The sequence below is a fragment of the Antechinus flavipes genome, chromosome 4 (genome assembly GCF_016432865.1).
Source record: "Antechinus flavipes isolate AdamAnt ecotype Samford, QLD, Australia chromosome 4, AdamAnt_v2, whole genome shotgun sequence".
NCBI lineage: Eukaryota > Metazoa > Chordata > Mammalia > Dasyuromorphia > Dasyuridae > Antechinus > Antechinus flavipes.
Window position 1 is genome coordinate 137,409,070 of NC_067401.1, and position 28,000 is coordinate 137,437,069.

A 28,000-nucleotide genomic window follows, 5' to 3' on the forward strand; every position below is an offset into this window, starting at 1 on the left:
GGAGAGGCCCCTATACTGTCCGCGTTTCCCCACCCCTTCCACCCCCCGCCCCTTCCACTTTCCTCCTTCTACTCCCAGCTCAGACAGAACTACCAGTCCCAGGAGGCCTTGCGCATCACGCTGAAGAGGGGAGGAGGATGTGGACGTTGTGACGTAATGAAGGGGGCGGGGTGGGTGTCGAGAAGTTCGCCTCAGGACCTTTGCCTGGCCCCGCCCCCGCCCCTGTTGCTGTTGCGACGCAGCTGCTTGTGGCTGTTGCTGCAGCGGGTGAGTCTCTGAGGTGAAGGTGGTTGATGGAGTGGGGAGGAGAGGGGATTTCGGGTTTCCCGCTTCGTATCCATAAAGGAGAAGAAAACCCGTAATCGGGAAGGAAGGGCCGATGGCTCACTGCACTTCCTCCGGGGGCGCGGCCAAGGGGGTAGTGGCGGGGGAGGGGAACGTGGCCTTCGTTGCGCCCCTCTTAGTTCTCCGGGAGTTCATGGGGACTACCTTTACTGGAAGAGAGCGAGACTGATGGGTGCGCGCGCACCGAGGGGTGGAGGGCGGCTGTATGGACTAGCTCCCCGTTTCTCTTGGGGCTTACGTCATGTCGTCCCAGCGGGCACGGAGATTCGTGACGTCACGTTCTCGCTTAAGGATTGGACAATCACTTCCTTCCTCCCCACCTCGCTTCCATCTTCGACTTGGGCTTCTTGGCTTTTGGTTCTAGTCTTGATTCTCCTTGCGAAGAGGTGGGAACCTAGAAAGAAGGAAGAGGAGCCGAACCCCTACTCTTTTACATTACCTGCTCCTCCTTTGAGAGGCAGTCCCTTTCCCCTTTCCCCTTCTACCTCAAGTAGACCTCAGGTCTACTACTGACCTCGGATTTGAGCCTAACTAGAAACTTTGCTTTTAAAGCTGAATGAAACTTTGTATATCCTATAGGTCAAACCCCTCATTTTACGGATGGGGAAACTGAGGCATACTGAAACACTGAGGTGAAGTGACTTGTCCCAATATCAGACAATTAAGTGGCAGAGCCCAGATTTAGTTCACTATCCACTGATTTCAGCAAAAGTATTCATATGTGAACCCTTCTGGGGATACTGGACAGGATCTGAATGATATATGGAAAAAGAAGAGAAAGTCCCCAACTCACCATCTGGTGGATGTATTGTTATTTTTGCTGAAGTCACATTATTAATATCTTACTAGAGAATTGTCATTCCTCTGTCTACTTATTCTGACCTTGACAGCTGTTGAATATACAGCTCAGTACCATTTTGGATCAGCTATCTCTGCTCCCTTTCTTAGCCAGTACAGTATACATTTGAATATTTTCTCCAGACCTGACTTCTTAAGTAGCTTACAATTTAAGGAGAGGAGAGGAGTAATACATAAATAATTGAAGCAGTAATTAATAACAGCAGCTCACATGTCTTACTGTGCTAAGTGCTTTACAAATATTATTTTATTTGATCTTCAGAATAACCCTTTGAAGTAGGAGCCATTATCACCATTTTATAATTGAGGGAAAAGGTTAGAGGACTTGTCCCATTTCTCCCCCACCCCACCCTCTACCCCCTAGTGTCTGAGGCCAGATTTCAATTTAGGGTTTCCTAGTTCCAGGCCCAATTTTTTACCTACTGTTCCTCATTGCAGTAGATCACTGTGATGCAAGAGAGAAAGATAAAAACAAAGGAATGAATGGGGAGGCAATTGGGAGGCTTGGACAATTGCTTCATGGAAGAGTTCAATAGATTTGAGATGCATGGAGTTATTTCAAGCATGGATTATGCTGTACATAAATGGAAGAGACATCAGAAATGGGAGAGACATCAGAACAGTTAAACCCCAGAGTATATGAGAGGATAGTTTAGAAAGAACATAAAAGTAAATGAAAAGATAAAACTCAGTACCAAAGGCTGGACATACATTATAAATAGCAGGCTGGAAGAAACTTAGTCCAACACTCTTTCTTCACTTTAGAGATTAGGAAATTTTATGCTCCATTATGTTAAGTATACTGATTCCCAAATCCATCACTTTTCCCTCTGCACAACTAATTTATGTAACTCTTTTAAGACTTGCAAAGTGGCTTCTTTCCTCAATTCTGTTAGATAAATGGTACAAGTGTCATCACCACTTTGCAGATGAGGAAACTGAGGCTCTGAGAGTTTAACCTCAAAGGTTCCAGCATTCCCTTTACCATACTGCTGTGCTTTTCAGTAGGCAATAGAGAATTACTTAAAATTTTTTAATAGACTTAAATATGAAATACTGTAAATGTGTTAATAGAAAAAAAAGGTTACTTGTGCAGCAGTGGAAATTGTGGTTTAGAGAGAAAATTCTCATGCCTAATGTCGAAGTAATCTATAATCACTTGGAGAAGAAAGAAGGGGGAAATGGGAAAATGAATTAGCACAACCCATTCTCAGTACTAAAAAAGAATTCTAACCAATCCTACAGATCTTTAAAGACTAATGAAACCTCACTTGGGAAGTTTGAGAAGCCTCAATTCCAGATCTTTCCAGCAAAGCCTGATATCATATGACTTAGCAGACTTGCTCTTAAAATACTGTGCATATTTGGAAATAGTCTTTTTTTCCCCCAAAGTGATACACATTTGACCTGAAATGGCAAACTTCCTTTTTCACTCATATTAAGTACTTTCATTGCCTGAGTCACTTAGGAATTTAAAACCATAACCTTTCCCTAAATAGAGAAGTGGTCAAAGGATGTGAACCATTGATTCTCAAAAGAGGAATTGTGAACTATTAACAACTATATTAAAAAATGCTCCAAATTACCATTAATAAGAGAATGCAAATCAAAAAATACTTCATACCCAGAAAATTGACAAAGATGTCAAAATAGGCAGTGTTGGAAAGGTTGAGGAGAAGCTAGTGTATAGTTAGTGGGACTGTGGATTGGTATAACCATGTTGGAAGACAAATGAAGTGATTAAAAGATTCCTATCTTTTTTGATATAAAATTGTACCCAAAGAAGAGATTACAATAGGATATCTCCCCCTGCTACTTTGCAGAAGTGATGAAGGATCCAGGGGTGTGAAACATTACAAATAACCACAATTTTTTTTTCTATGAATTGATGTTTTATTGAAATTTTTTCTCTTTATTTCAAAACATTATCTCTTGGAGATCTAAGATTTTCTTGCTGCAAAGAAAGCCGAGTTAATCCAAAGTATAGTGCTGTTTGTGTCCTAAGCCATGATTTTTTGATTTAATTATGCAGGATCTTCCCAAGTCACCATTTGAAGAATTAGTACATATTTTTTTGCTTATGCTCCCTCTCCCATAGCTATTTTCCAAGTCATATTCAGATTATTTTGGCCACAGCTGAATACATTTAAAACACAACTATAGTTTTCATGGACCATACTGTCTGAACAATATTTGCAACATTGTTGTACATATTTATTCCCTCAGTCTGGGAAAAGTGAGACTAACATGTTTATTTATCTTAACAACTAAGGAAAAAAAAGAGTTTTAGTGGGCAGAATTTTGATACTTTTATATAAAAATGACTTTTAAAAAAATACATCATTTGGAAGTTTTAGTTATTCATTTATCTGCCCAAATTAGTACAGATAATTAAGGATTGATTTGTTCTCTGACTTCCTGAGCATGTTTCACTTTATGAAGTGAACCAGAGGAGCTTCAAATAGCTTTCATTTTTCTTGAGATGGCAGTTTCATTTCTTTTGAAACAACCCCACCCACTGGGTTAAAGGGTAATGTGAAAATTCTTTCTAACCATTTAAAAAAATTATTGATATAATTTGTTCTGATACAACAAACCTTGCCCTACTAACACTACAGAGTATATTCCCCAAAGCAGTTAATTAATTTAATTGAAAGCAGTTAACTTGGGAATGTGTTCTTTGACAGTATAATAATAATGCTTATTATTTTACTTGATTAGAATTTTGTTGCTTTGTGTATTACCTTGTAGTTTGGCCTTTATATTGCTAGAGAGACAGCTAGACAGAAAGGGAGGGAGGGAAAGAGAGAGAGGAATGAATGAGAATGTGTGTGTGTGCATACTGCTCTCTCCATTTTTATTTTCAGCTTTGAAAAAAAATTGACAAATGCTATTATGAATGTTTTGTACACATTGGACTTTTCTTGTTGTCTGACTATTCTTTAGGACATTATTTACTCTATTTTTAACTGTGTCCTTCCAGGATGGCAGTTAAACATCCATGAGGTTGAAATTGCAATTGAATTGATTGCTTTTTTAGTGAAGGCAGAGTTGGAAGCATAGTACAAGGGAAGTTTTACTAATTAATTATATGGGGCACTTCTACCTTTTTTATTCCTAAAGAAATATAAACTCAAGCATTATCTGAATTTGTAAGGTCATACAGAAGGACTAGTTATTTATTTATACCTTGTTCTGTTTTTACAGAATTCTCCTAAGGACAGAGCATTATTTTTGGATAGCTAGTAGGTGGAATTGTGTCAAACTTGGTTAGAAATCAGGAGCTGAGCTATTTAAATAATGAATTTGCAAATATATATTCTAATATTACCTTATTTGGCTAATTTATTCCAGCAATACGAAGCTTCCTAAGTTTTTATTTTAACTTATGTTCACTTTTCCTCTTGTATTTCTCCCTTCTTTCTCAACTTGTGTCAATTCTAAGAAGGTAGTGCTAATTGTCAATCTTTGTTGGTTTTTTACAATCCATTTTTTAAAAGCAAATATTCCTTTAAAAGCCCTGTTTTTCTCTCCTTTGCCTGTTCTACATTTACTTTTCATTTCTGACACATTTTTTGGGAGAAATTATTTCCAACATCCAATGTTTGATTCCATTTGTCCCAGTCTTCATTACATTTATTGAAAATTAGCAGATACCACCAAGACTAAAATGGATTCTTCCCAACTGCCTTAGCTGAGTACCATTATGTTCCAGATACACAAAATGACCCTCTTTTATTGTAAAGGAGGAAATCAGCAACTTAACTGGTTTATCATCATACTTATCACCATATCATTACTCTACTTGCTTCTTCTTCCTTACCTTCTAGTCACTTGGCTTCCTATCCAGGAAGATATGGTTCTGTATTTCATTTCAAAGTTGGTTAAGTTCCTTTCAAATACAAGGAGCTCTGTTTGGTGTCCTCTAAATCATTTCGTGACATCTCTGAAACATGAAGCTTCACCCTAGGAAGTCTGTTAAATTTTTGATAAGAAGGTTGGGCTCTTGGCTTTTCTCAGGACAATTGATTTTTAGATGACTAGAAAGGAGATTGACTTGTTTAGCTTCTTTTTTGTTAATGGTATGTCTTCCTTTTCTTCCTTTTTTTTTTTTTTAAAGTATTGTTATTTTCTTCATAAAACACCCAAGTGATCTATTTTCAGTAGGAATTGGACTATGAGTTGTTGGGTTTTTTTTCGTGATGGATGATGTATGAAGACATATACTTTCATTAACTTAGGTCCCACCATACAAAAGTGATACACAATAGTTTTTTAAGTAATAGTTTTTAATTATAAATAATCTTAACAAATAAGCAAAAGTAAGTATCCCCAATGAAATGGTAAATTTCAAACAGTTGTGTTTGTGTGTGTGTGTGTGTGTGTGTGTGTGTAACACTGACAAAATAATATTCTTACGTGCCTCTGTCTGTTTTAGCATCTGGATTCTTTAAAAATTTTGTTGCTGTCATCATATTGTTATAAATGAGTATGTCCTACTAATTCAGCTTTTTTCTGTACACCTTTCTATAAACTTTCCCATATTTTTTATTCCTATTTTTTCATTTTTATAACAAAAATATTTCAATGAATTAATATACTAGTTTTCTTCAGTCGTTCTTTAATTGTATTTAATTGTTTCCAGTTTTTTGCTATTACATATAAAGCAAGGTTCAATATTTTGAATAGTTATTTTTAAAAAACCATTTAGTAACATAACAACAGCTAGGACATTATGTTTTAAGTTTTGCAAAAGCACTTTACATTAACTCATTTAATCCTCACAACTCTGAGGCAAGTACTGTTATTATCCCTGCTTTTTAGATAAGAAAACTTGAGGCTGAGAGAGATTAAATGACTTCCCAGAGCTACACAGCTAGTAAATGTCCCTAGCAGGATTTGAATTTAGATATTTTAAATTCTAAGTCCAACACTTTAGTCACTGCACCACTTAATTGCCAACATGCTCAGGATATATAATCCTAATAGTTGAATCATTGGGTCAGTTTTTTAACTCTTACTATAAATAAATGGCATCCATTTGGAAGAGAGATTGACAATGTTTAGAAGTAGATACTAGAGGAGTTGATTCAAGTTTTCTTCATGTGAAAGCCAACTGATAGTTGTAGAGTGCACACTTGTATGTACCATTACCTCATTCAACTCAAACAACCAGCCACCTCATCTTGTATGTCATTTTTCATTTCTTTCTCCACCAACATGACAGTATTGTTCTCGTTTTACTGGTGGCAGAGTCTTAACCTTCATCCCCCACAACTCCTTACCCCATTTTAAGTAGTTTGTTTCATACTAAGCAGTCGAACTATGAACAAAGCTTTTATTTCTCAAATTTTCTAAGTAGTTAAAACCATCTTCCTTTGAAATTATAGGGAATGAATTATAGTGACTGGCACTTTGATTATAATGGGAAGGACCCATTATCAGATTCTGACTACTAGGTTGCTCTTGCCTGCTGGCTTTTTATGCTTTAGTAGGTAGGGGAAAGAATTGGACAATATGTAGTGCTCGACTGGATTGTTGTTACTGAGACTAAAGAAAAGACTTACTGAATCTGGAATACCTTGAGGAATCAGTGTAGATCAAGAACATTCATAACGCCACTGAGAAATGCTAATCATACGGGCTGTGGTTTATCTGCAAGGAACTAGTTCTAACCTCATCCGGAATGTGGCTTTCCCTCCCAGAAAGGCACATCTAAGATTAAAGTTAAGGATGTGGGCTTAGGCATAGCACAATATAGACACTGGATTGAATTGTACTCAAGCCCAAGTACAGAAGACAATTTATCACATGAAATTCTTCATTCCTGACCCTCTCCTTAACAAAATAGAACAACAACAACAAAAGTTTTTTTTAGAATACAGAGAAGATTGTATTAGATAAGACCAGAAAATAGGCTACGTGGGGCCAGCCGACTGTTAACCCAGCTTTGAAAGAACAATATATGTTTGTTTGCTTTTTTTAAGCCAACTGTTCATAATAGATCTTAGTTTTATACAAAATCTTCTGCTCTATTTCATATGTGAAAACATTCATTTTCTTTCCTTTTTTATTTTAAGTTCAGAATTTTTTTAAAAAGAAAGAAAATAATAGCAGGTTTCCTTTAGCAGTGGAAATCATGAGTGAAATGCCCCAAACTGAAATAGGAAAATGGTTGTGTTCTATACAGTCATCAGGCTTGTGCCTTCTGGATTCACCTCAGATGTGTACAGAATGTTCCCTGGGTGAGGGCCCAGATTTCTGTCTTATTGCAACCAGCTACTTCCTCATTTCTTACCATATCCCTCGTTTCCTAACAGGACCGCCCACCATGGAAGAGACAGGCGAGGAGCCCCCAACATCAGCTGTCCTGCTGGATCATTGCCATTTCTCTCAGATCATCTTTAACAACGTGGAGAAGTTTTACATCCCTGGGGGAGACATCACATGCCATTATACCCTCACCCAGCATTTCATTCCCCGCCGAAAGGACTGGATTGGCATCTTTAGGGTAAGAGATTGGAACTTTTACGTACTAAGAGCTCATGAACAATAGTTGAATCTCAATTATTCCTGTGTATGTGTGGATTTTTGTGGATTTTTTTTAAAGCAATTAATTTTTAAAATCCTAGACTAGATTTCTCATGTCTGCTAATACAAACTTATTTTCATTATTAGTCTGAGTCATACTCTGATACAGGATATTTGGTTATCTCAAAATATCAAAAGTGTATTCCAAATTTTTAAAAAATTATTTTCTCTTTTGAATTTTCCATTCCTCTCTTCCATCCCTCTGTTTTCTTTGTTTTCCTTTACTAGCCTAACAGAGAATTCAGTGTGTCAATTCTTTCAGAGATGACTTTGCTCCTTTGATTTTGTTCTTCTGCCTTTATTATTTCCAAAATTAAACCACTAGCTACTTAAAAATTCAGTTTCATAGAACTAGAAGGGACCTTGGGTAGTAATCTAGTACAGGTCCTTGCCTCTACTGAAGTCTTTGTCTAAATCACTTTAAATAAGGTAATTTCTTTATTTTTATAAGACATCTCCAAAGACAAAGAATTCATGATTTCATTTGGCAATCTTTCCCAATGTTTAATCACCCTGAGAGTCAAGAAGAGGAGCTGTTGATTTTTTATAACAGACCTCAAGCCATCACTACTATCCCTGACAAATTTGTATATTTTAGAGATGAACACTAAAGGTCAAATATTTGTTATTTACACTTAGTTAGTTACCAATGGTAGTGACCTTTGGTTTGCCATCTGTGTGTTAAATGCCTTTGTGTTGATGTAGCTACTTCTGAAACTAAATACCATTCTTGATTGCACGGTGAAAGAAAAGGAGCTTTCACTTCTTTGTGCACAAGCATGCATGCACACAACACACTCTTCTCCTTAAAAAGCAAATACTCAACTTCTTTTCTTCACTCTTTTAGTCATGGAATACTAAGCTCATTGATGGAATGAATCCAGAGATAGTAAGACAGGTATCTCTTTGGGTGGAAATTTAGCCAAAATAGTATTAGCTTCTTTCGTGGTACCTTCTGAGGCTTCAAAGTATCATGAATTTTCTGCACCTTGACTGTCATTTTAAGACCTCAGCTGAGTGTTTGCTGTTTCACAAACAAGGAGCAGGGGTAAAAATTTTACTCTCTTTTCCGGCTTTTTATGTAAAAGTACCATAATTCAGACTAGGATAATTTTTTTAATCACTTAATCAGTATTGGGATACTTTTTGTGACTTTATTTTGTAGCAAGAAACATTTTGAAATTTTCATTTGCTGAGACTAATGTTGAAAATGGTTGCATTTCATGAACACATAATAACCAACTGATATTGAAAATATTATAAATAAAGATACTTGAAACCAAATAAGAATCTTCTGTAAAAATAACAAAACCCAAGAAACCAAAGAAATCCCTTCCCTGTATATCTGCATCTGGGATGCTGCACATAATATCATTAAAGAAATAAGCACTCTAAAAAAAGTTCAGAGAAGAACAACGAAAGTGGGTCAGGGGGATAGAATAACTTCCACGTGAAGACAGATTATTGAGACCAAAGACAAGACAACAAGCTCTGTCTGGAAAGATAAAGGTTGAAGGGAGGAGGACAGCACTGTTTTTATTGTCATGCTGAGATTTTGACATTTGCAGTATCCTACTGAAAGACAAGATGATATCTAGTTTAGAGTTCTGTTTCTGGCTATGATCATCTGAGACCCAGTTTCCATATGTGTAAAATGACATTTATAATACTTGTGGTGCTTACCTCACAGGGTTGTTGAGAAAGATATCCTTGACACACCATAAAGCACTACACAAATATAAGAAATTTTAGTGTATTCAGTGATACTCTTTTGGTAAACATGGCTTTATATACCAGATTCACAAGAGAGTCTGAAAGAAAAATTTTGATATTAAAAAAAGAAAAATTTTTATATAGAAAATGTATATTATGTGGAAGATTGGTATTGTTAAAAAAAAAAAAAAAAAAGCAAGCATACTTAGACTGGAATCAGGAAGCCTGGATTATAGTTTAATCATTACTTAGTTGATTAGGATGGGTGGCTAATTTCTACTGACTTTGGACAAGTCAATTTGTTACCTCAGTTTCCTCAACTGTTTTTACAGAGAAGATTAGTTCATATGATTCTTCATATCTATTTCAGCTCTGTGGTTTCATGATATTGGACTTTTTATCATAAAAGTTGATAGAGATGAAAATATAAAAACATTTGAATGATTCAGATAGATAAATTTAATTTATAATAAATCTATGACTTGTTAAAAAAAAAGGTTAGGGATACATTTGTGAAGTACTATTGCTTCACTTTACCATAAATTTTCCCTTTGAGCCAATGTGAGAGACAGAAATGTGACTCCAGTTGATCTCTGATATGAATCAGTGTGGTGTTTTTATTAACCCACATGAGTGAAGCTCATATGTGTGGTGTAGGTATCATGTGAGTCAAAATAGATAATTGAGATTTGACTGTATCTTAAAAGTTCTATCCTTCATTTCTGGCTTCCAGGGATTTCTCTGTAAGAATTCATTTCATTCTTTGAAGCAGGATGTGAGAATTGTTGTGGTAGGAACCATTTTATAAATAGAGAACGCCACAAACCAGTAATTGACCTGATACTAGGAATTTTAGATCTCCCCATTGAAATCCCTGTTCGTTCTACTGTTTCTGTTTCCTGGCTAGGCTCCTGTTTTTTTAGCCACTTGACAATGGCTAAGACCCCAAAAGAAGGAAATGAATTTGTTTTAGAGGTAAGAGTCATAAAGTGGTAGCATAGAGACTAGAGATTCTCCTCCTAACTCTGGCCCAGTGAAGAAGCCAAAAAATAGAAATCACACACAAATAAAAATAATCCTTCTGTTTGGAGGAAGCCATAATTCTGAGGCTTTTCAACTTGATATTTTGGACACAAGACATTAAGAAACTGCAGGATATGAATGAGGACTCTAAAATCCCAGTTTTTGTAGACCTCCTCAGGTTGTGATGTCTCCTATATATAACAACTGGGGTGTATGCTAATTAGACATTAAAACATGCCTTAGTATGTTGTTAACTTTTCAGTGTGGCCTTTTCAACTCTACTTTAACTTTTTAATAAACTAAAGTTGAATTTATTTTTAGTTCTCCTTTCCCCCACTGGGCCTGGGCAGTTTCAAAATATAGCAAATGAGCTGATTTAGTTTATTTTCTGCTGTGCAGGATCTCTGAAAGTGTAGTTGCAGTATACCCTTGCCTTTCTCTGACAGGCTCTTCTTCTATAACTAATTTGGGTGGGTCTTTTACCTTTGGGGCATCTCTTGGGGGTTCCCCCTTTTCTACCTAAAGTCTTCTACCATGAGATGTTTATTTCCATCAGTGTCTTGAAAGGCTTTTTATAGTCACTGAATCATAGTCATTGTCACTAGAAAACTTTTAATTTATGTTACATATTGCTTTATACTTAAAAAAATAAGCAAATCTAGATGTCTGACAGCTTCTAGGTTGAGGCATACTGCAAGCATTGGCTTGAACAAGTATGTACAATATAAAGTGTTAGGATGATGGATCCATGAGCTCCCGAGGGTGGATTTTCTTTCTTCCAGTTGTTTAGATCAGAACCCATTCATGACTAATAAATTCTGCCAACCTTCTCATCATCTGTGTCCCTGCCATAACTTTTTTCCAGGAAATTATTTCTGTTCTGTTCTCTTGATATTCCACCAAATGTGGAAGAGACCTTTCTTTTGATCCTGTGGCATTGCACAAGGTACCACCATGGTTGTTTATCTGTTATCCCCTATTCATCATACTTGCTAGGCCCAGAGAGTGCTGGATACAAAGTCCAACTGTGACACTTAGTACAAGTGTCATCCTGGGAAAGTCACTTCATCTCATCTGTTTCCTCATCTATAAAATGAGGAGATTGGACCAGATAATTTCTTAGGTACTTTCCAGCTCTAAATCCACAATTCTGTTATAGACAAATACCTCTAATAACTTTTTTCAAATTATTTTTTAAACTAGTGTATCATTTGTAATATGCTATAGTCTACCTATAGGCACCATGTCTTTCCTTATTACTTTTAGGATGACCTGCAATTTTAACTGCCAGGAGATTGTGGTATCCCATGGCATGAAGTCAGATAGTCTTACAAGCAGAGCATTGGCATTCAAAAGCCTTCATTTCAGTTAAGAGATTAGAATCATTAATGACAATGGAACCACCACATTGGGATTCCTGTCATAGTCCTTGATGTACTTACATGAGAAAGTAGATATGTTACTAAAATGAAAGATAAGAAGACCACAACAGAACAGGCATCTGAAGAATTGATTTTCATGATATTTGAAAGAAGAGAAAAAAATGAGTTGATTAGGAAAAAAAAAAATCACACTCATAGTTTCAAAAAGGGAAATTGAGAGGCTATCAATAACTACCAATTCATACTTTCTTGTGGCTACAAAATCTTCAGGAAAATAGGAAGAGTTAATATGCATACTAAAGGCATCTTTAATAAACATTTGAGAAGGAAATAGGCAGATTTTCATGAACAGCGTCACAAAATGGGGTAGCTAAGTGGTTCAAATCTGGACTCAGACGCTTAACACTACCTGGCTGTGTGACCCTGGGCAAGTCACTTAACTCCACTTGCCTCAGCAAAAAACAACAACAATGTCACAAAACTAGTGAATGTCTGAAGCCAGATTTGTACTCAGGTCTTCCTGGCCCCTGGCTTGGTGCTCTATCCAGTGTGCCACCTAGCTGAATCTAAAAAATTCTGGTATTGGAATCTTCAATATACATGGACACCTTCTTCCCCAAAGGCATTGGGGTGGCGTCATTTTTCTTCTTTAGTTTGTTATTTTTATGTAGTCATATCCTATTGCTCTGATTCATTTTTATTTATTTCACATTATGTCATGTAAGGATTTTTTTACATTCAATTTATTCCATTCGTTAATTATTTCTTAGGGTACAATTATATTCCATTACATTAATATATTACAATTTATTTAGTTACTTCTATCATTTGACATATGTATACTTTCCAGCTTTTTACTGTTAACACATAAAAGTTGCTTGTTTAGCCTTTCTCCATACTTTTTCAAACATGATTAGGATGTCTTGGCAGTGGGATCATTGGTCAAAGTGATAAGTTTTGTATTTTAAATTTCTAGATTGCTTGATTTCTAAAATGTACCAGTCAGAGTTTTACTAACAATTTAATAATATGTGATTACAATTCCTACTAGTAGTGAATTTTGTCATTTTAAAACTTATTGCCTATTTTGATAAATGTAAGAGGATATCTCAAAGTTGTTTAATTTTGACTTTTTAAGTTTTTTAATCTCTGACTTTAGAACATTTGATTAAGTGATTATCAGTAATTTGTATATCTTCATGAACTCTTTGTTCATATCTCTTTTTTACATTTTTTATTGATACCTTTTAATTTTAATATCATTTCTTTTTAAAAAATGCTTTCCTCCTTTTAAGTTTCTTCCTCAATGGGCTTTTCCTTTGTTTATGTCTTTTGACTGTTAATCATCTATCTATTAAGCAGCATATTTGAACTTTTTAAATTCACGTCAGGTCTTTATAGCCTGGATGCCATCTGTTTTTTAATCTGGTGTATTTACTGCAAAGATTTTCTTTTCCTTATCTTGAATACCTTTATTTTTACATAATAAATTTCATCTCTTGTGCCCAGAAATTTTTAACATTTGTGTGATAAATAAGAATCTTTTTTTTTTTTTTTTTTGGCTATTGCTGTGCATTTTTAATTTTTTTATTGCTTTTTATTTACAAGATAGATACATGGGTAATTTTTCAGCAATGATCCTTGAAAAACCTTCTGTTCCAACTTTTCCCTTCCTTTCCCCCACCCCCTCACCTTGATGGCAGATAGACCAATACATGTTAAATATGTTAAAGTATATGTTAAATATAAAATACGTATACATATCCATACAGTTATTTTGCTGCACAAGAAAAATCAGACTTAAAAATAAGATAAAATTAACCTGAGAAGGAAATCAAAAATGCAAGCAGACAAAAACAAGAGGGAGTAGAAATGCTATGCTGTGATTCACACTCATTTCCCAGAATTCTTTTACTGGGTGTAGCTGGTTCTCTTCATTATTGAACAAATGGAACTGATTTGGTTCATCTCATTGTTGAAAAGAACCATGTCCATCAGGATTGATCATCAGATAATATTATTGTTGAAGTATATAATGATCTACTGGGCCTGCTCATTTCACTCAGTACCAGTTCACGTGACTCTCTCCAGGCCTTTCTGAAATCATCCTGCTGGTCATTTCTTACAGAATAATAATATTCCATAACATTCATTTACCACAATTTATTCAGCCATTCTCCAGTTGATGGGCATCCGCTCAGTTTCCAGTTTCTTGCCACTACAAAGAGGGCTACCACTATCATTGTTGCACATGTGGGTCCCATTCCCTTCTTTAAGATCTCTTTGGGATATAAGCCCAGTAGTAACACTGCTGGGTCAAAGGGTATGCACAGTTTGATAACTTTTTGAGCATAGTTCCAAATTGCTCTCCAGAATGGCTGGATGCATTCACAATTCCATCAACAATGTATCAGTGTCCCAGTTTTCCCCACATCCCCTCCAACATTCAGCATTATCTTTTCCTGTCATCCTAGCCAATCTGAGAGGTGTGTAGTGGTATCTCACAGTTGTCTTAATTTGCAGATAAATAAGAATCTTTCATCTTTTTCTACAGTTGAGACAAAAGTATTTTTTTTCTTCTCATTTTTTATAGTGGTATATGTTGACTTTTTGTAGAAGTATACTTTTTTGTATTTAGATCATGAATCCACTTAGCATTTGTCATATATAGGACAAACAGATCTAATCCCATTTTTCACCATCTTCAGTTTTTCCAGTATTTATTATTGAATCATTGTTGTTCATTCCTGAATGTTTTGTAATCTTGAATTTATCAAGCCATCATGCATCATTTTTATTATAGTTATTCATGTATTTGAATTATTTCTCTTACTATAAGGATAGGAATTGTGTTTTATTCAAACTTTATAGCCATTTCAACTTCTGCACAGTGCTCTGTATCTAACAAGCAAATTTTTGCTGAATTGCTTTTATCATTCCTTTGTTACTCCAGGTAGGATGGAAGACAACCCGAGAATATTACACCTTTATGTGGGCTACTTTGCCTGCTGACCTCAATAGTAAATCATCCTTGCAGCAACAAGTGCAGTTTAAAGGTAAGAAGCAGCGCTGAGTCAGCAGCCCTGCCCCCTTTTGATAGACCCTCCTCCCCTGTGTTCCTAGCTACAGATAGGCCTTGGAAAGAACCTCTCTTAACCATAATGGCATCTACATTAGCCAAGCAGAGCTCTAGCTATAACTAACCATAGTTAATGTTGTTTCCTCTGATTGTAGTTTCTACATTAAATTTTCCATGGAGAACACAAAATTCTCCCAGGTTTTCAGGATTTCCTGCTATAGAAAACTCCCTTTTGAGTTAAGATATATGACTATTTTTTCAGCTTACTACCTACCTAAAGATGATGAATATTATCAGTTCTGCTATGTGGATCAGGATGGTGTTGTCCGGGGAGCCAGTGTCCCTTTCCAGTTCCGTCCAGAAAGCGAGGAGGACATCTTGGTGGTCACCACTCAGGTGTGCAGATTTGTCCTCTTTCCTCTGCTTCCCTATACAACCACCACTTCTCCCTGCTTCTCCCTCCCCCCCAGTTTCTCCTGTTCAGGTTAAGAGAGGCACTTCCAATTTGGAATTAGGAAATAATTTATTTCCAAATTCTAGATTAGAGTTCATATGCATTTTTTGAGTATTGAATAACTGATCCTAAAGAAATAACAAACAATGGCTCCTGCCCTGAGAGATCTTCTAGTCTAGTTGGGGAGCCCAAATTGTACATCTGAAATAACATAAAATCATTACAAGCTAAATAATAGTAACTGCTCTTTATCTTCTCTGAAATGAATTTACTGCCCACTGTGTCTGACTGTGTATGTTTCAGGTTCCTAACTGGACGATTATGAGTCCTTTGAGGGCTAAAATGGTTCATTCTATTTATTAACTATTAACTATTAGCACATTGCATGTGTTCAATAAGTAGGTTTTTACTGATGCAAAATAGTGAATACAAATAGTATAAATACTAAGGGAGTAGAAAAATTATTCATAATTAAGTGAGATTCATTATAGAAGACAGTTTGGAGGAGATAAATTTTTGAGACAGGTGAGCGGTATGATTTGGTGGATAAAAGAAGGGAGAGCACTTAGCATATAGGAAATAGCATTAGCCAATATTTGTGCCTGATACTCTAGATTTTTACTCTAGAATGATTACTCTAGAATTGTTAATAGTTATCAATCTAGAAGGTTTTCTAGCTTTTGGATTACGAATAATATTTAGAAAATAAAAATGCTCTGTTGGATTTCATTCTCCATTTTATTGAGGTATGATCAGTAGCAGAGAAGACAGAGTGAATCTCAGTCAGGAGTACTCCATATCGTTTTTTGCTAATTGGAATTGTTATTTTCCATTTTGGATCTAAGCAGATGTTGTTTTCCAGGGAGAAGTGGAGGAGATTGAGCAGCTCAATAAGGAACTTCGCCAACAAAACCAGGAGCTGAAAGACAACTGTGTTAGTCTCCAGAAACAGAACTCAGACATGCATGCTGAACTTCAAAAAACTCAGGTATGGTGGCTTCTATGAGAGGAACTTTGAGCTCCATTTTTGGCAGGCTTGTGAATTTAGCCTTTCCTCATCTCCTGTGTGTAAAACAACTCTTAGTGTATCAGAAGATTAGCTAAATCGCATCATTTTATAGTGATTGGGATGCGATGGATAGCTGAAGGGGGGAGAAAATAATCTGAATCTGAATAGCTGTTTGACAGGCATATCCTAAATCATTACAGATTGACTGGAATTTAGAGATTGACCTAGAATATGAGTGCGTAAATATAGACTGTATTAATACTTTAAAGTGTATTAACTAACAAATTTCAGATTCTATAAAACACTAATAATTTCTGAACAGAAGTAGATTATGAAATTTAGGAGAAGAGATGTTTAAAAAAAAAAACACAAGACAAGGAGTAGAAAATTGGAACTGTGATGGAAAAAATGAAGGATATAAGACAAAATAAACCCTAGAATCACTGGGTCTTCCTCTCCTACAACTTTATATATTTTTTTCTTTACTTCTTGAGCTTTATTGCTAATAATCTTGAGGCTTTTTCATAACCCACAGTCCAAATTTTATAAAATTCTGTTGTAGGATTATTATAAAAGGCTATTAACAATTTTTGCTTCATCTTTCTAGGCCTTTCCCACTTCATAGAATTTCTGAAAGAAATAAAACATAGTGCTCATTGATAACCAACTTTCCCATTGAAGTCCTGGAATTGTTTCAATGCTATATAGAGCTAAAAAGCTTTCTTCCTCTTATTTCTCAATTGTGATCTTCCTTTCATGAGTTCCTTTTTATTGCTTCCTCCCTTTTGGTCTTTTTTTGTTTTTTTCTTTCCATGTTCTTTGTTCTATTTTCAACAAAGTTCCCCTTTGAACACACTTAAGAGAAGCTGATCATATCTTGTGGTCTGTATTGTCTTTCCCATATTGCTATATTCCTCAGAGTGGAATATTGAAAACATTTCAGGTCTGATACATTTTTGAAGATGAGACACCGAAAGAGGGCAGGAATGAGCAGAGATATACAGGATTCTCTGAATGAATATTAAATACTGTAAAAATTCCTGGGATGAAGTGGCTATACTCATAGCCTTTATGTATTCCTTTTCAGGAACTGCAGGAGAGACTAGAGTCGCTGACAGAGATCAACAAGACATTGGAGCAGAAGGTCACTGTCCTGAATGAAGAGAACAAGAGTCTGAAAGTACAGAAGGGCTGTTGGGAGACAGAATTACTTCAGTGAGTATGCCTTTATGGACCTCTGCAATACTAACAGATCCCTGATGATCCTGAATAAAGTGTTAGAAGCCATTGGAGAAGAGTAAGACCTACAGAGCATTTAATATGCCAAATTTCATGTGATCCTCACACTCAGCTCTGTGAGGTAGGGAGTATCTGTATTCTCCCTATTTTATATAAGAATAAATTGAGTCTTAAATACTAAGAAGTGTCAACTAGTAAGGGTGAGAGATGAGATTCAGATCCTGTCCCAACTTCATGGCTCCTCCTACTCTACCATACTGCCTCTTTTAAGAGCATGTTTATTCCAAAAGCTAAGAGGATGGATCCCCTTTCAAATGGGATGTTCCAGGATTCTGGATCACAACTCAAGAGTCAAGTAATCAATACAACAAAAAGGAGGAATTAGTGGTTTTTCATGGGGACTGGGCAGGAATAAGGTGAAGCTGCCATAGTTTAAACCATTCAAGACATCTATAGGACATAATTGAGCTTGCTTTCCTGAACTTTATGAATGAGGCACAAAGGCAGATGTTGAAATCCATCTTTTCTTTTCTTAGATTTAAAGTACAGAACCAGAATGTGGCCTCAGAAAATGAGAAAATATGTGTCAGGCTGAAGACTACTCTTGATCATCTTGATCAGCTTCAGGTGGGCAAGAAGTTGTCCCTATTATTTAACATATCTCTCTGTTCTTTCTCTCCTCAAAGACTTGATGATGTAGTTTGGCATAATAAGCATTTAGGCTTAAAAGGCACTAGATCAGAATATGTTTGCATTTCCATTTATACAATTCTGATTTGTCCCACCTCATGTCTTTTAAGGCCTGTCCCACATATCCTTCCATCCCAGAGTCTACAAGTAGTTTAGGTATTTGGTTATTTTAGTTCCTGTTTAAAATGCATGATACTGCTACAACTGCATACCCTCCCCTCCAGCCTCCTCCATGTGATCTAATCTTGAGGACAATTTCTATGTACAAAGAAAGGCCAGGCCCTACAGTGAGAGCCCTTGGGTTCTCATGAGCGAGGCTAGACTCTGTCCCCTAAGAGCAAATCTCCCATTTGGGAGATGTCATGGAAATGTATGGAGATAAAGTCATGAATAAGGTGGAACACTGCCAAGAGATGTTTTATGGGAGGGTCTGGGGTCTGCATTGCAAATACATATCTTTTGAAGTGCTTCACAAAATATCAGCCTTCTTTCATCCTACTCCTTCTCTGTTTTTGTCTTTTTGACCTTTTTTTAATAGGCACAGATTTCCATACAAGAGAAAGAAATGGAGAAGCTGTCTCAGGGAGATCGGGACAAGACAGAGCAGTTGGAGCATTTGAAGAAGGAAAATGAACAACTACTTCTCAGTTTGACAAAACAGGTAGAACCATGGGGAACGATAGAAATACACAATTTGTGTTAACCTTTATAAATGATAGGCTGTTTTGCATATTGCTGTTATTAGCCTCTTTATCTGAATGTGACTCGAGGGGATGTCAGGGGAGCCCATCTGGAATGTTGGTGTCTCAGTGGATTTTTTTTTCTCCCAGAAGTTGAGGAGGAGGGGCCCCCTTGAATTCTGTTCACCCACAGCCCCTCTCCCCCTGCCCCAGTGATGATGCTTGGCTTAAGTTTGTGTTTTTGTGCAGAGGGAGCACCAGCAGAAGCTTGAACAGACTGTGGAGGAAATGAAGCAAAAGGAAACTGCATCAACCCGGAAGCACCAGGAACTCACGGCATGTCTGAGTGGTTCTGAGGGAAGGGGCCTGAGAGAAGAGGATATGGAGATTGTTTTAGGGAGGACAGCATTGTCTTTCTGATCATCCTATTTCTGTACAAGTAGGGAAAGAGAGGCTATTGAAGGCAATAGAGGGTGGTGAGGGTTTCCCTGTAGAAAATAAGTGATGAAGATATTTAGAAAGCTAACTGTTAACTCATGATGTATCCTGAACAAGGAGGTAGGAATCCTGGATTCCAGTGCTCTCCGCTTCCTTGTTCACACATTGTGTGAGTTCCCCAAGTCCTCTGCCTTCTGAGGGCTTTGGCTGCCCCACCTGGAAAAAGACGGTCACAGTCCTTTACTTTCTCCTCACAGAGATGGTATCAGGACATACACATTTAATGTACTGTATGTGAAACTTGTAACTGTTCAGGAGAATGAGGTTTGTAGCATTCCAAGTAGTGAGAATTTTTATAAATGAGAAAGAGAGTGTGTGTGAATGAATGAGAGGCAGATTAACGTAATGACTAAAGAGCCAACCTTGGAATTGGGAAAAGCAGGTTTCAAAGTTGACTACTGAGTGATACTGCCCATGTGACCCTGGTCAAGACAGTGAATCTCAAGCAACTTTTTGACACAGTAACTTGTAAGTTTGTGATTTGTGTAGTTAGAAATTAGATTCCTTCCTAGAAATTCTTTACCCAGATGAAATCACAGGACAGACACTGACACAACACACAAGGTTCAAGAATAATTTTCAGAACAGCTGCCAGTCTGCTTTGTTTAGGAGGAAATTCTTCTCCCCATATTCCCTATGCCAATGAAATCATGTCTGGGCTAAAATTATACAAATATGTAAATGTGTATGTATATGTATCTGTACATTTCAGTGTATATACACAAATACACATTACCTTACAATGCTGTATAGTCCAGCCTTTTCTGACCATAAATTGGCATTGTAGTATAACATTTATTGGGCAATCGTTTGTACTACTTACCTATCTTGTTTGTCACTTTAAAAATGTGAGCTCTTTATTACATTACTGCTGTCTGACATGGGGAATACAACGTGTCAAAGAGGAAGAACTATTAAAAATTGTTTGGCAAGCATGGGAGAGATCCTGAACTCTGAGCTATTTTTCTTGGATTTGTAAAATCAAGAATGGAGTTGGTTGTGATTCTCTTTAATATGATGCTATGCCTTGTATTTGGGAAGACATGTGATTTTATCTATGTGGTCATTCTCTTAATTGACCCAGATGGCACCTTCTCCATGTTTTATAAAGAGCCATGGCCATAAAGGCAATGTTCCATTTCACGCTTAGCTACTTCGATTCAGAGAGACAGTCTCCTTGGAGATCCAGACTCTTTAAGTCTTTATCTCCTTGGTAAAGACTAGCCAGAGCTTGTGCTTTACAGAAATAGTCTTTGAATATACCTAGTCACTTCCAGGCCACAGTAAGACATTAGAATAAAACGATAAGGAAAGGTTCTACAGTCTATGGCACAATAAATTATTGAATTAGATTGAAGCCTGATGATTTAGCCTGCTGTTTTGTGAAAGGTAGGTCTTATCGTGGCATGCTTCACAGTGCCTAGGTTTCCTTGATTTTTATAGCTATATATTTTGGGGCCCTCTAGCCCCATCACCTCTCGGGTACCAGCACCATATCCCTCCCTCAAAGAGGCAGCTAACCCTGGGGGCAATGTATCTTGTACTTCAGAGACCTAGGGACAAGAAAGCGCCAGTGGAGAAGCAGTTAGTACAGGAGGTGGAACGGCTGAAGGCGAAGGTAGAGGCTGGGAGAGCCTGTTTCATAGAGAAGTACAAAGAGTGTCAGCGCCTCCACAAACAGATCAGGCAGCTGAAGGCTGCTGTGCTGGTACGTGACCAAGGCAGGGGTGGGAAGGCAGGGGGAGTAGGGCTTGGGGGTCTTCAGGCAGCTAAGCTGGGGGCTGTCCTCTCAGTTGCAGAGTAGAAGGGAATTTAAGGGCTGGGGTGGGGGTAGGGAAAGGAGCTCAGTATGTGCATATATGCGTGGCTTTGGGGTCCCCTGAGACCTACTAGCCCCATTCTCACTAAAGATCTCATAAAGGGTTCCATCATCGTTGGGCAAGTTCCTCCACAGGCTCAGATGGTACTTTTCATTTCTGCCTTTTGAGGAAGCGAACGGGGACAGACAGAAGGACAAGAAAAGCCAACAAGAGCCTGTGGGGCTGGGGAGCAAGGAGCCTGCAGTCACCCCTGCCATCGGGTAGACCCTTTCCCCCTTCCTACCTCAGGGCCAGCTAAAAGCACAAAGCAGCTTGGGCACCAGCATTCCAATAAAATCCTTAATAAAAAGGAGAATTAATTTTAGTGTTTTCTGAGGTGTGTGCATGTGTATGTATGTAGGAGGAGGTGGGAAAAGCATAAATGAAAAATCCCTAAGACTCCAGCGATGGTTAAGCTAATTTGTCATGCCTTCAGCCAGGAAGGGGACACCACCAAACTGAAAAACAGAAGACTTCGATCCTTTTTCCATCTGTGACTTTAGATTAAGACACTTTCAAATTTTTTCGAATCACTTGGTAGTCTTAACTGGGCACTTACTAGACAGGTAGGCTAAGGTAGAGGATTCACTGTAGAGTGTGAAAACTCTTGTAATGAGGTATTCTTTCATCACAAGGATTATTGTGCTACTGCTCTTCCAGATTTCCCTTTGGTCAGTTTTAGGGTTCTACCTCACCACCCACTTTCCCCTTTCCCTCACTTATATCCCTGACCAGACCAAAAGGATCAACATTTGGGTGCCAACTAGCTCTTCCCTATGCCCCAGTCTTACCCAGGAAAAGTTTCTGCTGTCCTCCATGTCACCCATGGGCCCAGTTCCCAAATTGAAATCTGTTCTTAATTTGGTCTCATTTCTCCTGACAGAACCAGATCAGTGACCTGATGAAGAGGCTAGATGAGAACAAGTTTTTCTATCAGGAGCTACAGAGGGAGAAGACCAGAGTAGAAGGAGAAAAAGATGTAAGAAGATCCTGAAAAGGGGAGAATCTTTTTTTCTTTTATTTTCTAGTCCTGCCCCAAATGTTGATCTCTGCATGACACCTGCAGCTTCCTATGGCAAACTGCAGAGAAGTGGTTTAATTTGAAACAGGTCATTTGTTCATTTGAGCTTCACTGGTTTCTTCTCATCTGTTCACTGTCATCATGTTGGGTGGTGGGGAGAAAGCTGGAATGAAGGGTTGGATACTAGTACTGATTTCATGTGAATAACCACTGATCCCCTGGCTCAGTGTTTCCATTGCCAAGCTGTGCACAGAAAAGACAGCAGCTATCTTGGTGTGCTGGCTTATCATCAGTGATTTCTTATTATTCATTTCACCAAAATTTATTGAGCCCTATTTTAGTGGATCAACATTGGTGGCAAATAAACAAAAGGGAAGTTATTTGGCCTGTCGATCCAAGGCCACAGAATGTAGGATGTGTACATGTGAACACATTGTTCATGTTCTGGCTACTTAGGAGTTCTAGCTCCTTTCTCCTTGCAGCTAGATGCCCAGTATCTCTGAAACTCTTAATTTCTCTAGTCCTGTTACCTGTCTATAAAATAAAGTAGATAAGGTACTCTTAGAGATTCCTTTCAACTCTGACAGGCTGTGATTCTGAGCTATACTGAACAAGAGTAGCAACATGTTGACCTCAATCACAAGTATACCCTAGGAGTTTTGTGAGGCTCTGAGAGGAAAGCACTTTGTAAATCTCAAAGTACTATAAAAATGCCCATTGTGGTCATGATCATTCGCCTATAGTTACCAGCCTCCAGTCTGGTGGTGACTTCATTCTCTGAGCTTTCTACCGCCCTCCTATAGCAGTGCAGGGGCATGCTACTCAGTATTTAACAACAAAAAAATGGATGCAAACACATTGGTGAGTTCAACTTCCATTATTAACTCTTAAGTAACAGGTCCTGATTTGTAGATTGCTATTTTGAAATGTAAATGCTCCTATAGAAAATTTAATCCCAGTGTCTCCAGCACATCCTTTGTACTCTCATTCTGTTTCTTTTCACTCAGACTGACTGCCACAGCTGTTTCTGGGTTTGGAATTGATTTTTCTTGGCTGAGGGAGCTGGTCTTGTAGATCTTTGATTGGAAGGTAGATCAAAGGCTAGCCATCTATTGCAGCCTCCCCATTTTATAGACGGGGAAACTGAAGTTCAGGGAAATTGAACTACTTGCCCAAAGTTGCCAAGATATCAAAGGTCAGAGATGGGACCTAAACTCTGACCTTGGGGGTCATTATTCTTCACCGTTCCACAGATGTCCCAAGATTTTGTTAATAAGTGGAGAAATAACATGTTTTAAGCTTTATTCAAAATGGATCTTGATATTGGCATAAATCACCTGGGGAAATATGCTGCATGTAGAAACATAGGAATATTAGCAATTAAGTTAATCATATAACAGTTAAAAGTAATTCTTCCTGACTTTCCTTTAGCTCTATCCCTGTTCTGTGGTTGCTTAAAGATGAGACAGAGAAAAAAGAGAAAGGGAATTTAAATCAGTTTAACAATATACAATGTGCAAAAAATTAAAAGTGTTATCTACTGGAGAAATTTGAATCAATAATGGGATCTATAGCAAATTTTCAGTCTTATCGTCCCATGACACAATATGCCAAGGCCACTTTGTTCCACTGTTAGTAGGTTTAGCATGCTAACTTTGTGTTTGTGTTTTATAGGATGAATAGAATAACCAATTCATAGCCAGATTTTTTAAAAATTACCTAGATTGCATAGAAATTGTTGAATGTGTCAAGATTTTGTTGCTATGGGCTTCCTCACCCCACTCCCATGCAATGGATAATTGAAAGCCAGTGGTTGTAGTGAAGCTCCTTCCTGATAGCACTGAAGAATTTATCAACTACTTCCTGTTACTTCATCCAAATATTCTCTTTATAGCTCTTGCAGAAGGAAAACCAGAAGCTACTGTGTTATGTCTGTGAGAAGTCTGACTCTAAACTGCTCTCTAACCCTGCTCCTGTTCAAGAAGCCCTAGAAGAAAACACTGGACTCATCTTTGGAAATCCTTATTCTGGTAAGGCCCCTCCCACATCATCCCAGTTGGAAATGTTCTGCCTTCATCCCTGACTCCCACTAAATCCTCTCCCTTCTGCTCATTAAAATAGCAGCCCCGTTGGCAGGACAGACATGCGGAGGATTTGCTTGTTGGGCAAAAGCTGAAGACCCAATAGAAAGATTGCTTGGTAGAACGTGTTAATTGAGAAATAAATCTGGACCTGGGAGACGCAAATCGGATCATTCGCCCAGAGGCAGCAGACACAAATTGAGTCCCGTGGCTATAGACCCCATTTATAAATCAGAGAAATGTCTTTAGGTAGAAGATATACACTAAACACCAAAGCTGGGGAAGCTAATTAAGGTTCAGAAATGGGAGGAGAGATGAGATGTACTGTCCAGTAACAGGCACCTGAGGAGGAGATGGAAGAGAAGGGGGGAAACCCCCTAACAGATCTTAGTAAAGAAAAGGAGGTATGGAGTTCATTAGATATGCAGAGAAGATGGGAAAACAGAAAGGAAATAGACGCCAATTTGGCTTGCCTTTCAGGACTCTTCAGTGAACATGCTTTTGAAGGAAGGAAGGAAGGAGTCTGGTTTTGGTTTATTGGCACAGCTTTCTTTAGGGTCCCAGAGGGCTACCTGATACCTGAGACTGTGCCATTGGAATTATTTTTCAGCCATTTCCAAATGTGTGAAACAGGAAAGGTCACAACATCTGTTTTTCTTTTTTTTTTTTAATTGCATCTTATTTGCATAAAATATATTTGCATCTGCAGAATTTATGTAATCTGATTTTGGTTTAAGGTGTTTTTGTTTCTGGTAGGATATCTCTCTTTGGTCCTTCTTGTCTCCTCTTGTCATTCTGTTCCTTTATCGGCTTGAACTCGGCTCTCCCACCGCAGTCATACAGAGAGGTGTTCATAGAGAGTTAAAGATAAGGGGGGAGGGAAGGGAAGCATATAAGGCCTAAAGGATTGGAGTTGGAGAAGAAAGGAGAAAATAATTTCTATGAATGAAACATTTTTGTTTTTTTCCAGCTACACAAGATATCCATGTCCCCAGCCTGGTAAGTATCTCATTGTTAGGCTTTCTCATAGTAAATCCTAAAGGGATTATCCTTCCCGGCTCAAGTCCAATAACATGATCCTGACACTTATTAGATGTGTGACCCTGGGCAAGTCACTTCACCCTGTTTACCTCAGTTTCCTCTTCTATAAAATGAGCTGGGGAAGGAAATGAACAAACAATGTAGTATCTGCCAAGAAAACTCCAAATGGGGTCATGAGGAGTAGGGCACAACTAAACAATAGCAAAGAGCAGAGTAATTGCACAGATGTGGCTCAGATTGAAACAGTGTGCCTTCTGAATTGGAAGCCATTTCAGTGAATCACTAATCCTAAACATCTCCTGATGGAGAGACAGAAAAGATCCATCAGAGGGGAAGAGTGCATAGTGTGGTCTGGGACAGGAGATGGGTTTAGTTTTTATATCTTTTTCCAAATCTGAAACAGCTCAAGCTTTGCTTCTATTTGGGTAACTCCACGTGTGAATCACTAGGTCCCTACCCCTTAGGTGACTAAATAGTTGTTGATCTCTGTCTCTCCCTCTTCATAGCCCTCTATCAAAAAGTGCCCCATCTGCCATGGGGTCTTCCCTGATGATGTGGAAGAAACCGTCTTCCAGCAGCACCTGCAGACCCATATCCTGGACTGTCCATATTGTGATGAGGTCTTCTCAGAGGCTGAGCGACAAGTGTATGATGACCATGTGTTCTGCCACTCACTTTAAAAAGTGTCACAACTGCTTGGCCTCAGGTAGAGTAGGCCAAAAAGCCCCTCTTAAGAGTAATGGGTCAAGATTGATTCTAAATCTGAAACTACTAAATCTACTCAGTCCTTCTTTCTTCTGGGGATGGCGTCCTGATGACCCATCTTTACGATACTCTTTAACCTTCATCCTTTTGGATCAGTCTTTGTTAGTTCAGATAACAGCTCAGGTTTTACCAGCCTGTAGCCTTTACTTTTCTATAAAGGGACTCAGTGAGACAGCCCCAGAATGAGGCTGTCCTGGCTTTACATTCCAGAGCTGGTCTGGGCACTGAAATGATTAGCCCTCTCTGTCACCTAACTGCTGTTGAATTGGTCAAGCCAAGATGAAGCGAGTCCAAGTGAATTTGCACTGCTTTCTGTTATAGCCCTGCATCTAGAGGTCATTCAGAGAAATGACTGGGAATTTCCTTTTGTTCACTAACCCTTTATCTCCAACTAGCTGCTTTGGTTGGTCACATTTAGCAAAGCAGAGAACTGATGCATCCAGGCTCTCATCTGGCCATGTGAAGTATCTTGCCCCAGCCTCCCCCTTCCTCATAGAAGTAACTTTTTTAAAGAAGCAAGTAGGGGGAGTTCTGTGATTTTGAGCACAGGAAATCTCAGGAGATACCTCTCTGGCTGTCACTTCCTGATTTTTGGCTCTTTTCTATGCAAATATACAACCCTTGCTGTAATGGCCTTTCATAGTGAGTAATTAGAAGCCAGTGGTTTGGAATTGTTTTCCTGAGCAGCAGGTGGATTTGAATTATTTTGGATAAGCAAGAATAATGGATACTGAGTTCTGTTAATCTCTTGATTGCTAAAGTCAAATAAAATCTTCATCTATTTCTGTGACTGGTGATTTTAGTCCATGAAGTTGTGACTTTTGTTGGATGTGGGGAAATGGCCTAAAGGATGCTGGGAGGCAGAGATCTTCTAATCTATCCCATCCACCCCCATCCTCATTCCACTGTTTGACAAATGAAGGGCCCAAGAAATACATACTGTAGAAGTGGGAAGTGGATCAATCATTATGAGACCCCAGAATCTTATTCTTACTCCCATATTCCAAGTTTCAGAGACATAATTTAGAATATAACCATCATTTTGTGAACTCATTTATGCCTCTCTGTCAGGATTTCTAACCTTACTTCCAAACCCCATAATAAATCTCTTTTATCAATCTAGGTTTTTGGGTCTGTAAATTCTTTTACAAGAACCTCTGTGCCGCCAGAAGGGGGTTCCCCAAAACTTCCTACCCTTGCACCAAATCCCAAGGGGATATAGGGGAGCCAAACCTCTCCATTTGGTTCCCTGAACCCCAAACCTGCCATTAGACTTTATCATTTAACTCCTTGACCACCAGAAACTCTAATCTCATTTTGGTTCCCTAAATCTAAACCTTATCATACTGAGTAAGATTCAAAGTCTTTTGGGTGAAGAACCTTATTTAGGCTGCTATAAGGTGATAGAAAATAAATACTATTTTTACTCTTGTTAAAATTATAAGATGTGTGAGTTCCCATGTAAAGATATGTGGGTCCACTTGGGTTGTCTGAACACAAAGACAAGCAGCTTGCAATTTAGAAATCCCAGTTACCTCTGCCTCCACCCTATCTGAGGAGGTAATATGTGGCCTGCAGCCTCTCTTTTCTGCCTATTCTGATCATCTGGTTATCTTTCTCCATGGTATAGATAACATTCTCTTCTGCTCTCATCATGGAGATGGATGTAACT

General features: G+C 38.0%; 1 protein-coding gene across 4 annotated transcripts; it reads left to right on the forward strand.

The window, feature by feature from the left end:
- Positions 1–150: 150 nt before the first annotated feature.
- CALCOCO2 (calcium binding and coiled-coil domain 2) lies at positions 151–27,123 on the forward strand. 4 transcript variants are annotated; one of them, XM_051994740.1, is made up of 13 exons: positions 153–267; positions 7,524–7,714; positions 14,866–14,968; positions 15,254–15,387; positions 16,308–16,433; positions 17,542–17,669; positions 18,230–18,320; positions 18,922–19,044; positions 19,313–19,399; positions 22,304–22,399; positions 24,336–24,471; positions 25,493–25,521; positions 26,070–27,123. In XM_051994740.1, exons 2-13 carry the CDS (start codon positions 7,535–7,537, stop codon positions 26,241–26,243), a joined length of 1,407 nt encoding a protein of 468 aa, XP_051850700.1. In that variant the 5' UTR covers positions 153–267; positions 7,524–7,534; the 3' UTR covers positions 26,244–27,123. The 4 variants fall into 4 exon arrangements, with proteins under 4 accessions (XP_051850702.1, XP_051850701.1, XP_051850703.1 ...); XM_051994742.1 differs by lacking the exons at positions 22,304–22,399; positions 24,336–24,471; positions 25,493–25,521; positions 26,070–27,123 and adding exons at positions 21,111–21,269; positions 21,483–21,745 and having other exon boundaries at positions 151–267; XM_051994741.1 differs by lacking the exons at positions 22,304–22,399; positions 24,336–24,471; positions 25,493–25,521; positions 26,070–27,123 and adding exons at positions 21,111–21,269; positions 21,550–21,745 and having other exon boundaries at positions 151–267.
- Positions 27,124–28,000: the final 877 nt, after the last annotated feature.

Coding starts and splice junctions, on each gene's coding strand:
- CALCOCO2 (XM_051994740.1), top strand. CDS start 7,535: ATGGAAGAGACAGGCGAGGAGCCCCCAACATCAGCTGTCCTGCTGGAT. Junction 18,321..18,921: donor ATCATCTTGATCAGCTTCAG/GTGGGCAAGAAG, acceptor TTTTTTTAATAG/GCACAGATTTCCATACAAGA. Junction 19,400..22,303: donor GGAAGCACCAGGAACTCACG/GCATGTCTGAGT, acceptor TTCTCCTGACAG/AACCAGATCAGTGACCTGAT.